Genomic DNA, 13,533 nt, shown 5'->3' on the forward strand with positions numbered 1-13,533 from the left:
CAAACAGGTGCAGTTAATACAGGTAGTGGAGAACAGGAGGGCTTCTTAAAGAAAAACTAACAGGTCTGTGAGAGCCGGAATTCTTACTGGTTGGTAGGTGATCAAATACTTATGTCATGCAATAAAAAGCAAATTAATTTCTTAAAAATCATACAATGTGATTTTCTGGATTTTTGTTTTAGATTCCGTCTCTCACAGTTGAAGTGTACCTATGATAAAAATTACAAACCTCTACATGCTTTGTAAGTAGGAAAACCTGCAAAATCGGCAGTGTATCAAATACTTGTTCTCCCCACTGTATATATCTTCTAAGATTTTAATTCGGGAGATGGTAACTCGTTAAACAACTTATTCCGTGCTGCCCCAAATTCCTAATGAGTTAATTGTTACATAATTTAATCGAGTGACAATTAAACATAGTTAGTTGATTCAATAAATAACAGTCATCACATTAATGCAAGTCACATCATGACAACTTTAAGACATTAAGGTCAGTCAATACGGAACATTTCAAGAACTTTGAATGTTTCTTCAAGTGCAGTCGCAAAAACCATCAAGCGCTATGATGAAACTGGCTCTCATGAGGACCGCCACAGGAATGGAAGACCCAGAGTTACCTCTGCAGCAGAGGATAAGTTCATTAGATTAGAATAAATGCTTCACAGAGTTCAAGTAACAGACACATCTCAACATCAACTGTTCAGAGGGGACTGTGTGAATCAGCCCTTCATGGTTGAATTGCTGCAAAGAAACCACTACTAAAGGACACCAATAAGAAGAAAATACCTGCTTGGGCCAAGAAACACGAGCAATGGACATTAGACCGGTGGAAATTTGTCCTTTGGTCTGGAGTCCAAATTGGAGATTTTTGGTTCAAACCGCCGTGTCTTTGTGAGATGCAGAGTAGGTGAACGGATTATCTCTGCATGTGTGGTTCCCACCGTGGAGCATGGAGGAGGAGGTGTGATGGTGCTTTGCCTGTGACAGTCAGTGATTTATTTAGAATTCAAGGCACACTTAACCAGAATGGGTACCACAGCATTCTGCAGTGATACGCCATCCCATCTGGTTTGGGCTTAGTGGGACTATCATTTGTTTTTCAACTGGACAATGACCCAACACACCTCCAGGCTGTGTAAGGGCTATTTTACCAAGAAGGAGAGTGATGGAGTGCTGCATCAGATGACCTGGCCTTCACAATCCCTTGACCTCAACCCAATTGAGATGGTTTGGGATGAGTCAGACCGCAGAGTGAAGGAAAAGCAGTCAACAAGTGCTCAGCATATGTGGGAACTCCTTCAAGACTGTTGGAAAAGCATTCCAGGTAAAGCTGGTTGAGAGAATGCCAAGAGTGTGCAAAGCTGAAATCAAGGCAAAGGGTGGCTATTTGGAGAATCTCAAATATAAAATATATTTGGATTTGTTGAACACTTTTTTATTTAATACATGATTCTATATGTGTTATTTCATAGTTTTGATGTCTTCACTATTATTCTACAATGTAAAAAATAGTAAAAATAAAGAAAAACCCTTGAATGAGTAGGTGTGTCCAAACTTTTGACTGGTAGTGTATTTCGTAACGTCATTATTACGTCAGTATTTGAAAGAAGGTGGAGAACAAGGGAGAAGAAGCAATGGCCCTTCTACCAAAGTGTGCACCCGTACACTCTCCCTCGTATTTAAAAGGAAAGGACTCACTGGTGTAAGGAATATGGCAGAAACACCATCCACCTTGCTTGTGCCAATCCAATGCTTTTTTATGCATGAGGGGCAGTGAATGAGTGCACAATTCTAGGATGAAAGGAGTGATGTGCTAGCTACTCACAGTGGGCTGGAAGCTGAGCTTGGACAGGTTGTTGCGAGGCGTGAGCTGCCAGGTGTTCTTCAGGTTGAAGCCCACCGCGCTGGTGAAGCGCTCCGACGTCGGGACGTAATTTCGGAACGTGCTCTGGGTGAGCCGAACAGGACCGTCGTAGATCTGGAAACCACGGATCGGGAATGTCCTTGGAAAAATAAGCGTGAGAGTCACACAACATACATGAACTATAGTCATACTGAGCAAAAAACTAAAGAAATGGAACTTCAAATTGCCTTCCAGAATGGATCAGCTAACAACCTACAAGTCATGTATAGCTATTTATAACACTGGAGAGAAACATTAGGCCTATTGCTAGGGTTATCAGCTCGTTGTCTTATCAGCGGGAAAAGCCTGTCCTCGGGGTCTAACTAGATGACAGAAGGATATCTCAATGGGGAACATTGTTGTGTCTCGCTCTGGGAAAATCCTGGCGACAACGACACAAACATCTAGCAGTTACAGGGTGGTCAGCACGTGTCTAAAAAGGCCCATTAATCCCAGAGAGGGGTAACAGAGCCATCAAAAATGAGGGCGTCTCCTGAGAAATTAGAGCATGCTGCAATTAGCTGTTCCCACGTTTTATGACCTCCAGAGAGGCAGTGGCCACTGGCAGGCATGACCAGAGCGACCATAGAACCCCCCTGGTCCCACTTTAAATGAACAACAACTTCTAAGCCTTAATAAACCCTTGAAATGTCCTGCTATATAAAGGGTAGCACAGGGGAAATGCCAGGTTTGGCACCAGATGTTATGACCTTTTATATCATCCTTCATGTAGTATAAATAATTAGAAAAGCATTTACGTAGTGCTTATGGAGACTTTATAAATGCTCTATAATTCCTTTATAAATTGTAGTTTGTTTAAAGGGCAAGAAGCATGAGTTTTTACTCACCAAAGTAACAACACAGCGTGGTCAAAGACTTAGTAAATTTGTTGTAGTCACAATCTGGTTACATATAACTACAAACATAGTTATTTACTAACTTATTTCCAGATATCTTCTTAACTACTGACAATGCACTATTTCTCAACGTCATATGGAGAATATACTCTGTGTTAGCTAGCTCAAACTGGCTAACGTTAGCCACTAGCCATGCAGACCAAGTGTTGGCAGTGGTGAGCTACAATCCACCAATCACGAGGAGGTGTGATGTAAACAACCAATCAGATTCCCACACGTGGAGACCGCATGATCCTGCTCGGCTGCTTCAGTCCAGGCAGCTCTGACTTCTCCTGCACCGGCAGGCTTGCCTCAGACTCAAAAGGAAAGTGGAAAATCATTCCTGCCTGCTCTAATTGTTTAGTTCCTCGTCTGTTCTTAGTTTGTTTTTCGTCTTCCAATTAGTTCGGTTAACTTTTTGTCCTGTTTTCCGCGAAGAGTTTTTCAACCTTAGCTTAGCACTACAGTAGCTGACTGACTGTGCTGTTGTGATCGTTTCCATCTGACTGGAGCATTCCTCCGATCGCCGTCTTATTGTTGACTCTTCCCCTCGTCTCCTGTGCCCAATGCCGCCTCTGGATTATTGCCTCTGGAAACGATCTACTTTGGATTAACCTCACTATATCGCTTTTGGATTAGCGGGCTCTCCCTCGGCCGGTAAAACTGCCTCTCCCTCTGAAGCGCCTCTCTCCTACTACCTGGTCTTGTCCGATAAAATGTTTGAAAATGTTTTCCCGTTGCATGCCTTAAAGTGGCAATCAGCAGTTGAAACCATAAAGAAACCACCCGACCCTGTTTCGGTAAAAAGCTGAGGGATGGGGATTGAGAAACTTTCAAATTCATAGAGCTATGGATGCAAGGACTGACCATCCATTATATCAAAATTATAGTTTTAAATCATGTTTTGAGCCTATATAGTGTTTTTTTATATTTACTTTGTTTACAAACATTGGAGTAAAACAAGCTTCTGATGGGATAAAACAGATGAACTAAGCTCATGAGGCATTTATAAGCTATATTCTTCAAGAATCAATGGGTGCCTTCAGAAAGTATTCACACTCCTTGAATTTTCCACATTTTGTTGTGTTACAGCCTAATTTTAAAAATGATTAAATTGAGATTTTTTGTCACTGGCCTACACACAAAATCCTGCAATGTCAGTGGAATTATGTTTTTTTTTGTATGTATTTTTTTTTTTTTACAAATTAACTAAAAATGAAAAGCTGAAATGTCTTGAGTTAATAAATATTCAACCCCTTTGTTATGGCTAGCCTAAATAAGTTCAGGTGTAAAAATGTGCTTAACAAGTCACATATTAAGTTGCATGGCTAGTGCAATAATATTGTTTAACCTGATTTTTGAATGACTACCTCATCTCTGTACCCCACACATACAATTATCTGTAAGGTCCCTCAGTCAATCAGTGAATTTCAAATATAGATTCAACCACAAAGACCAGGGAGGCTTTCCAATGCCTCGCAAAGAAGGGCACCTATTGGTAGCTGGGTAAAAACCTTTAAAAAAACAGACATTGAATATCCCTTTGAGCATGGTGAGGTTAATGATTACACTTTGGCTGGTGTATCAATAAACCCAGTCACAACAAAGACATAGGCGTACTTCCTAACGCAGGTGCCAGAGAGGAAGCAAACCACTCAGGGATTTAACCATATTTCCAAGCATAGTGGTGGCTGCATCATGTTATGGGTATGCTTGTAATGGTTAAGGACTGAATGGAGCTAAGTACAGGCAGAATTTTTGAGGAAAACCTGGTTCAGTCTGCTTTCCACCAGACACTGGAAGATTAATTCACCTTTCAGCAGGACAATAACCTAAAACACAAGGCCAAATCTACACTGGAGTTGCTTACCAAGAAGACAGTGAATGTTCCTGAGTGGCCGAGTTACAGTTTTGACAAATCTGCTTGAAAATCTATGGCAAGACCTGCAAATGGTTTTCTAGCTATGATCAACAACCAATTTTACAGAGCTTGGAAGAATTTTGAAAAAGAATAATGGGCAAATGTTGCAAAATCCAGGGCGTGGAAAGCTCTTAGAGACTTACCCAGAAAGACTCACATCTGTAATCGCTGCCAAAGGTGCTTCTACAAAGTATTGACTCAGGGGTGTGAATACATATGTAAATTAGTTATTTCTGCAATTCATTTTCAATAAATTTGAAAACATTTCTAAAAACATGTTTTCATGTTGTCATTATGGGGTATCGTGTGTAGATGAGGGAGACATTTTTTAAAATCCATTTTAATTTCAGGCTGTAACACAACAAAATGTGGAATAAGTCAAGGGATATGAATACAACCGTCATCCGTGACTGTTTGACATTTTCTCAGACTTTTATTGGTGATTGATTTCTAAGACAGGTTTTTTTCCCTTTCGGTCTCGGTTTGTCATATAAGGCTTACTACACGGATGGAGTAAATTGGTTTACAGGAAACACAGGAAGTGACACAGCAAAACCATTCATCCTATTACAGGAAGCAGCACTTCCCTTCCAAGAGCAACAGACTTGATCACCCCCTTTCAAACACAACTTTCTTTATTACACACACACACACACACACACACACACACACACACACACACACACACACACACACACACCTGTTCCTGGGTAGTGTCCTCATCTTGCCATCTGCTCCTCCCTGGCCCCAGTACTTGTTCTGACCTCCGTTGGAGCCACGGTTCCAGCTCTCTCCCACAAACAGAGACTGCGTCACCTCCTGACTGGAGCCCTCATCCTTAGGGTAGCTACCATCACTGACGGAAGACAACAGGCAGGGCATGTGTTTTGAGCAAAAGTGTGTGTGTGTGTGTGGTGGTGGTGGTGGTGGTGGTGGTGGGGGGGGTGTACAGACCCACATATGTAGAAAAACATACACAGGAGCCTTGGTACATACCTCGCAAAGGAGAGTCCCACCCCATTGTCTGCAAATCTATAACCAGAGAGAATAAATGCATCAGTAATTATGGGAAAAACCCAGCAGTGGAGTCACTGGTTTACTGTCATCTATGGCCTTGTGGACTGAGAAAGAAGAACTCCTAGCCAAATTAACTTTTAGCAACATGCTAATAGACTACACATAGCCCTTTGATAGGTTACACATAGAGATGGCCGCTTGTTTACATGTTAGCATAGCATGCTAACTCCTGATTGTAATGCAAGTTGCAACGGTAACTCCTGGGTAACCTTTGAGACACTCAGCTCTGTGCCAATCATACAGCAAACCTAAGAGAGAACCCATGATATGACTACTGCACAGGACATTGATGAACAATGATACAGTAACCACATTCATCATGGGCTCAATGTATTGACATCACAGCACTCACCCAGAGTTCTGAATGGTGATGTCACCGCCACGTATCCAGGCTCCGAGGTCATTGTTCTTGAAGGCGATGAGTGTGTCGATGAGAGCAGCCACCCGCGGCCGGTTTGGGTCTGCATTCTCATGTGGACGGAACCTGAAACGGACCCATATGTAATATGAGTATAGAAACACGCGCGCACACACACAAAACACTTTCAAACACTTTCTGTCTCTGACACACAGCACTCTTTCAAATAACCACAGACAAACACTACACACACAAACTGACCTAGACACACAACCACTGAACACACACACACACACACAGCGTGGGCAGTGGTCTTGGAGGAGGGCCTAAGCTATTTTCCATCTGTTGAAGCAGAGGCTTGCATTTGGACAGACTGCTGCAGAGTGGAAACTATCTGTGGAGCCTTGTTTTCTCTGTAAACAAAAATCTGCCAGACCCTCCAGACTACAGTACAAGTACCGTACAGACCAGTACTGACTATCCAAGTACAGTACAGGGCCCGGTTTCCCAAAAGCATCTTAAGGCTAAGATCATCGTAAGAACCTTCGTAGGAGCATCGTTAAATCTCTGAACTGTTTCCCAAAACCATCTTTACTAAAAACACGCTAGTCATCTACCGACTGCCTCAGACCATTCGTAGAACAGCTAACGTCGTCATTAGAATTTTATACACAGAAGATCTTGCTTAACATAGAATCAAGATGACTGCATTAAAATATAAATACACTAGGCTACATAGGCCTATATTTAAATTACATTGAAATCAAATCCATGTGCATTCAATTGAGTTCTATTTTGCTAATTGCATGCTACTATCTGTAATGTTTGCCTCAATATATTTCATAATGTGTAACAACATGTGCGTAATGATGTGCCAAATCTATGATTTAGTGCATTATTATAGGGTAGGCTAAACATTAGAATAAGCAGCCTCAATATTTGCAGCCAGGTGATAATATATCTCTAGGAGCTGATCCGTCGTCAGTATTTTGGAATAATTCTAATGTTAAGGTGAGATTTGAAAGGGAGAATGCTGATCTGAGAGCAGCGCTGCCTTTCTTTCGATCCTTTCAGTATCGACACATGCCTCAACAACTCACTTAACGAAGGTTCATTCTAGGTGTTGTTTTGGGAAACGCATGTTACATTTTTGGCTGTTGTAGGAACGATGCATCGTTAAAAATACTCAGAAGCCTATGTTCAATCGCCATCAGGAAACCGGGCCCAGTACAGACCATACAAGTACAGTACAGACCAAGACTAAACCATTTAAACTGCCGACCATCTAAGGATACTTAACCATAGACTACCAGACTAAGTACACATATAGACCATATATAACTGTAGATTAGACAAAAGACAAATACGAGCTACCAAAAAACTTCCATTGAACGTGGAGTCTTTAACAAGTGCCGACAGGGCTCTAAATTAACATTATTCATTGGTAGCACTGGTGCTCCTAAAGTTAGGCGCTCCACATACAAATTAGGAACACCAGAATTTTAAAAAAATAGATTGAGATATAGCCTACATTGGGACTATACGAATCCTACTTACTTTTGTAGTACATCTCCTGAAGAAGATATCACTTTTCCTTTCTTTCTGTGCTGCCAAATGTTTGCATATACTGGTAAAGTTACCAGGTTGTTTGTTAGTAGGGCTACACGATAAGGGCATAACATCTAATTGAGATTTTTCTACCAAATATTGCGATTTGACTTGCGATGTACAGGTAACTGCCAAAATAAAGGAAACACTTGAGTAAATGAGTGATACAAAGTATATTGAAAGCAGGAGCTTCCACACAGGTGTGGTTCCTGAGTTAATTAAGCAATTAACATCGCATCATGCTTAGGGTTATGTATTAAAATTCCCAGTTGCCCATTATTTTGCCTTCCATGGCTAGAAGAAGAGATCTCAGTGACTTTGAAAGCGGGGTCTCAAAGGAGCATAGGAGGTTTAAAGGGTGTGTGTGTGTGGCCCAATGACCTATTAAGACTCAATGTTGGTGTTTTTTTTTATTTAGGCAGTTACCTGTAGATCAAAACACTTGGGTGAACTGTTGGAATCATATAATTAGAGTAATCATTATATTTATATGGTTGGTGTTGTTTGGCATGACAACAAATTAAAAAGCCAGGTAGGAGTTATGACAGGGTAGGAACCAAAGTGTTGGTTAGTGTTTCCTAGGGGACCCTAATCACGTTTGAATATTGCATGTTGCATTTAGACAAAGATTTTAGAATAGCCTATCTGATTCAGAACATGCCATTGCACAAACAACATGCTGATCTACACCACCACTGGTAGCAATCTGTATTAGAGCTAACGTTGGCTTTGCCCTAGCTAGTGTATTTAGCTAAATGGTATTTAGCTAGCCAGCTAGCTAGTTAGTGATTAGCATTAGTGATTAGCATTATTTTAGGCACATGCCAGCTTCCTTAGACTAACTAACTCACGTTTTGCAGAGAGCAAGATACACAAACTAATAGTATAATAGAGAAAACATGTGGATTCATATTTAGAAGCAATGTGACAAGCAGCATCATTCTTGTTTTGGAAGAATATGTTGAGTGCATGAATTGACAGCATGCTAAGAGATTAAACAGCGTGGAGGAACTGTGTGCTGCCTGCTTGAGTGACAGGGGGTGGGGCTTGGTGTGTGTGGCCCGGTAACTGGAAGAAAGCAGCCGCAGGAGGCAGCCTGTCTTGTTTGAGGAGTGTACAGAAGATTGTTGCGACAAAACATTGTTACGCATTTAATTTGTTATTGGATTTTATTTTAGTCGCACTGGTGCACCCAAAATAAAAAGTTGCACAGCAAACTATAGTGAACAAAAATGAAAGCAACATTCAACAATTTTATTGAGTTACAGTTCATTTAAGGAAATCAGTCAATTGAAATAAATTCCTTAGGCCCTAATCTATGGATTCCACATGGCTGGGCAGGGTCACAGCCATGGTGGGCCTGGGAGTGCATAGGCCCACCCACTGGGGAGCCAGGCCCAGCCAATCAGAATGAGTTTTTCCCCCACAAAAGGGCTTTTTTACAGACAGAAATACTCCTCAGTTTCATCAGCTGTCCAGGTGGCTGGTCTCAGATGATCCCGCAGGTGAAGAAGCCTGGTGTGGAGGTTCTGGGCTGGCGTGGTTACACATGGTCTGCGGTTGTGAGACCGGTTGGACGTACTCCCAAATCCTCTAAAAAAACGTATTACATTCTCTGGCAACAGCTCTGGCAGACATTCCTGCAGTCTGCATGCCAATTGCGCGCGCCCTCAAAATGGAGACATCTGTGGCATTGTGTTGTGTGACAAAACTGCACATTTTAGAGTGGCCTTTTATTATCCCCAGCACAAGGTGCACCTGTGTAATGCTCATGCTGTTTAATCAGCTTCTTCATATGCCACACCTATTAAGTGTGTGGATTATCTTGGCAAAGGAGAAATGCTCACTAACTGGGATGTAAACAAATTTGTGCACAAAACTTGAGAGAAATAAGCTTTATGTGCATATATAACTTTTCTGGGACATTTTATTTCAGCTCAGGAAAAATGGGACCAACGCTCTACATGTTGCATTTATATTTTTGTTCAGTATATTTTGTCGCATATGCAACCAAACTGGTCGCACTTTAGAGCCCTGGAGGGCCGCTCTCTTGTAATAGCCAGGCAAAGTTTCACATTTGAACAAATAAACAGGTCTTTTATAAACGCTATGTCAAATAAGTGTAATTCCGCATGCATTTTCTCTCTGCTCCAGCAGAATTTCACAGCATCTCTACCCCATGCCAAATGATTTATCCCTTCATGTCAAAATTTGAGTCTTTGTAGCCAGCACAGAGAATAACTGACCAGCTCGTCCCTTTTGTAACATTTGCTCAGCTGTGTGTTCTAAATGTAATGTAGTTTGACCTGTGCTTACCTGGCGTTGTTGTCCAGACACAGGTACTCCCGGGGGTCTGCAGCACTAGCGTTGGTGGTCTTCACACCTTTATCAATGAAGAGCCCAGCCTGGGTAACACAAACCGGTATGGGAACTACTGTCACAAGTACGGACTTAAAAGCACAATTCTTCATTTGTTTTTCAGCCAAACAGCATCCCCCCATAAAGGAGTTAGACAGTTTTACTTTAAAATGTGCATCTGAGTATAGTGACACTCACAGTAGCAGCTCTTTGAAACAGAGTAGCAGCTCTTTGTCAGATGTATGAGGTTTGAGCGTGTTTGTGCAGTTCAAGTGTGAATGCAATGCAATGAGACCGTATATACCACGTGTATATAATTGGAGCATAGTCTTGAGACTGTATGCACACTCCTTATGAGAGAGGCACTTGAGGTCAGAGTGGACAAAGGGCTCCCAGTTCACCTGACCTAATTTATTGAGCCAGAGAAAAATAGGCCTATTGTAAAGGCTAGTGTGTGCGTGTCTGTGTATGCGTGCATCTGTGGCAAGTGAGGTAGGTGTGTGCGTGTGTACGTTTTGTGGTTTTGAGTAAGAGCTGGCATACTGTATGAAATCAGACAATTGGAAGCGCTCTTACTAGTATGAATATGTGATCCCTGCAGGAATTGAACACCAAGACCTTGGCGCTGCTAGAGTCATGCTTTTACCAGCTGAGCCACACAGAACCACAGTGTGTTTGTCTTTCATACAGTGCTGCCAGTGAGTGGTACCTTAAAGTTGGAGTGCACACGGTTGTTGTAGAAGATCCCCAGAGGGGTCAGCTCTGCCCGGGTCTCTGGAACCAGCCCATGAGAGTCCCCTGTGGATGAGCTGTGGAACACATACCATATCCCTGCATCCTTTAGGATGACATGGGGGAGGGGTGGCAGAGAAGGGAGAAGAGAGGAAAAGGAGGAGAAGAATAAAACAAGGCAACAGTAAACATGTCGTCCCCCATGAATGATGCAGCCCCCCCCCCCCCCATTGAATACTGCGCTTACACATTGACACAATTGTACTTGAACTTGAGCAGTAGGGTAATGATAGGCCCACCCACTGGGGAGTGTAGGTAAGTATTTTATTCGGCGGACCCCGGCAAAGCACGAGGCTAGCTTACCCACTACTTGGACCAACAAAGCTAGCTAGCTAGCTAGCGGGTAGCTACTGGTAACTTTTAGCAACTGTGGTTAGTTGTTTCCAATGTTATTTCACGCTTAAGAGTACCTGTGATTGAGCCAGCTAGCTGCCTACCATTCAGCTGTTTTTCTAACCTCATTATCCGAGGCATTAACGTTAGGTGGTTGGTAGCTGCTGTACTTAATTACAGCTACTGATTGCAGTCTGCCACCCAGACAGCTGGCGTCGGGTAAGTTTGGCTTTATACATAGCTTGGGCTTTGTCGAGTAAGGCTTAAACTATGTATTTAGATTGTAGTTAGGTATTATAGGTAGGCATCGTGGGCTGTATATTATTAGGTATTATAGGTAGGCATCGTGGGCTGTTGTGGGTAGTTGTTGTATGTAGTTATTGTAGGTTACTTTTGTATTCGGCGGTGCCGGGTGTAGCACGAAGCTAGCTAGCTAACTCACCTCCTGGATTAGCTGGCGAGTAGCTATTAGCAACGGTAGCAACTAAATACAATATCCTTTTAGCCAGCTACATTCGTTCGCAGCGACGCCGTTTTTCAAACAAAGTCAACACAGCAGCCATTGCTAGCTAGCCAACACTACCAGCTAGTTGTACTGTAGTAGCTAAATACAATATCTTTGTGCTAGCTAGCCAACGTTTAATTATTGCTGCGTTATGAAAGAACTAGACACGGACACAAATTATCTGTTTAGTGTGTTAACACACTATTGGTCGTTTGTTGTAACCAAGTATTGGTGCTAAACTGTGTGTTATTGGATGCTAGCATGCTAGTTAGCTATGGCGTCATAGTTAGCTAGCTGAATAAAGTAAGTTGAGTCTATTCCTTGAAACATTGAACCGCTGTAGTTTACAACAATTCTAATTTCTAAAGTGGAAGTTGGGAGAGTTTGATTCGGGTGGTTCAGTGAAACAATTATAGTTTCTGAGGTGGAAGTTGGGAGAGTTATATTTTTTTGGTGAGGGAGGCCCTGCTCTCTCCTTTCCCAGATGTTTAGTTCATTTCATTCCGATCTCCTCTGCATTATTGTAGCCATCTGCTACAGCCTGTCAACTATGCCTCTGCCTATCCCTGTTCTCTCCTCTCCGCACAGGCTACACAAACGCCTCACACCGCGTGGCTGCTGCCTCTCTAACCTGGTGGTCCCTGCACGCACCACACACCTGGAGTTCCAGGTCTCAGGCAGCCTCTGGAACTGCCGTTCTGCTGCCAACAAGGCTGACTTCATCCCAGCCTATGCTACCCTCCAGTCCCTCGACTTCCTGGCGCTGACGGAAACATGGATTACCACTGAAAACACTGCTACTCCTACTGCTCTCTCCTCGTCTGACCATGTGTTCTCGCATACCCCGAGAGCATCTGGTCAGAGGGGTGGTGGCACAGGAATCCTCATCTCTCCCAAGTGGTCATTCTCAATTTTTCCCCTAACCCATCTGTCTATCTCCTCATTTGAATTCCATGCTGTCACAGTCACTCGCCCATTTAAGCTTAATATCCTTGTCATCTATCGCCCTCCAGGTTCCCTTGGAGAGTTCATCAATGAGCTTGACGCCTTGATAAGTTCCTTTCCTGAGGATGGCTCACCCTTCACAGTTTTGGGGGATTTCAACCTCCCTACGTCTACATTTGACTCATTTCTCTCTGCCTCCTTCTTTCCACTCCTCTCCTCTTTTGACCTCACCCTCTCACCGTCCCCCCTACTCATACGCTTTGACTTCATCTTTACTAGATGTTGCTCTTCTACTAATCTCACTGCAACTCCCCTCCATGTCTCCGACCACTACTTTGTATCCTTTTCTCTCTCGCTCTCCTCCAACACTACTCACTCTGCCCCTACACAGATGGTAACGCGCCGCCGCAACCTTCGCTCTCTCTCTCCCACTACTCTCTCCTCTTCCATCCTATCATCTCTTCCCTCTGCTCAATCCTTCTCCCTCCAATCTCCTGATTCTGCCTCCTCAACCCTCCTCTCCTCCCTTTCTGCATCCTTTGACTCCCTGTGTCCCCTATCCTCCCGGCCGGCTCGGTCCTCCCCTCCAGCTCCGTGGCTTGATGACTCATTGCGAGCTCACAGAACAGAGCTCCGGGCAGCTGAGCGGAAATGGAAGAAAACTAAACTCCCCTGCCGACCTGGCATCTTTTCACTCCCTCCTCTCTACATTTTCTTCATCTGTTTCTGCTGCTAAGGCCACTTTCTACCACTCTAAATTCCAAGCATCTGCCTCTAACCCTAGGGAAGCTCTTTGCCACATTCTCCTCACTGCTGAATCCTCCCCCCCCACCCCCC

The 13,533-nt window shown here is 43.1% G+C and overlaps 1 protein-coding gene across 1 annotated transcript in view; it reads right to left on the minus strand.

The window, feature by feature from the left end:
• Nucleotides 1–13,533, minus strand: part of cemip2 (cell migration inducing hyaluronidase 2) — a 66,843-nt gene that overhangs the window by 11,938 nt on the left and 41,372 nt on the right. The window contains exons 11-16 of the mRNA XM_041862673.2: nt 10,831–10,959; nt 10,080–10,168; nt 6,150–6,281; nt 5,717–5,752; nt 5,421–5,576; nt 1,826–2,003 (exon numbers count right to left, since the gene is read on the minus strand). Coding sequence (XP_041718607.2) covers nt 1,826–2,003; nt 5,421–5,576; nt 5,717–5,752; nt 6,150–6,281; nt 10,080–10,168; nt 10,831–10,959 — 720 coding nt within the window. The remainder of the gene's footprint in view (nt 1–1,825; nt 2,004–5,420; nt 5,577–5,716; nt 5,753–6,149; nt 6,282–10,079; nt 10,169–10,830; nt 10,960–13,533) is intronic.

This window comes from Coregonus clupeaformis, chromosome 18, assembly GCF_020615455.1.
Source record: "Coregonus clupeaformis isolate EN_2021a chromosome 18, ASM2061545v1, whole genome shotgun sequence".
Classification (NCBI taxonomy): domain Eukaryota; kingdom Metazoa; phylum Chordata; class Actinopteri; order Salmoniformes; family Salmonidae; genus Coregonus; species Coregonus clupeaformis.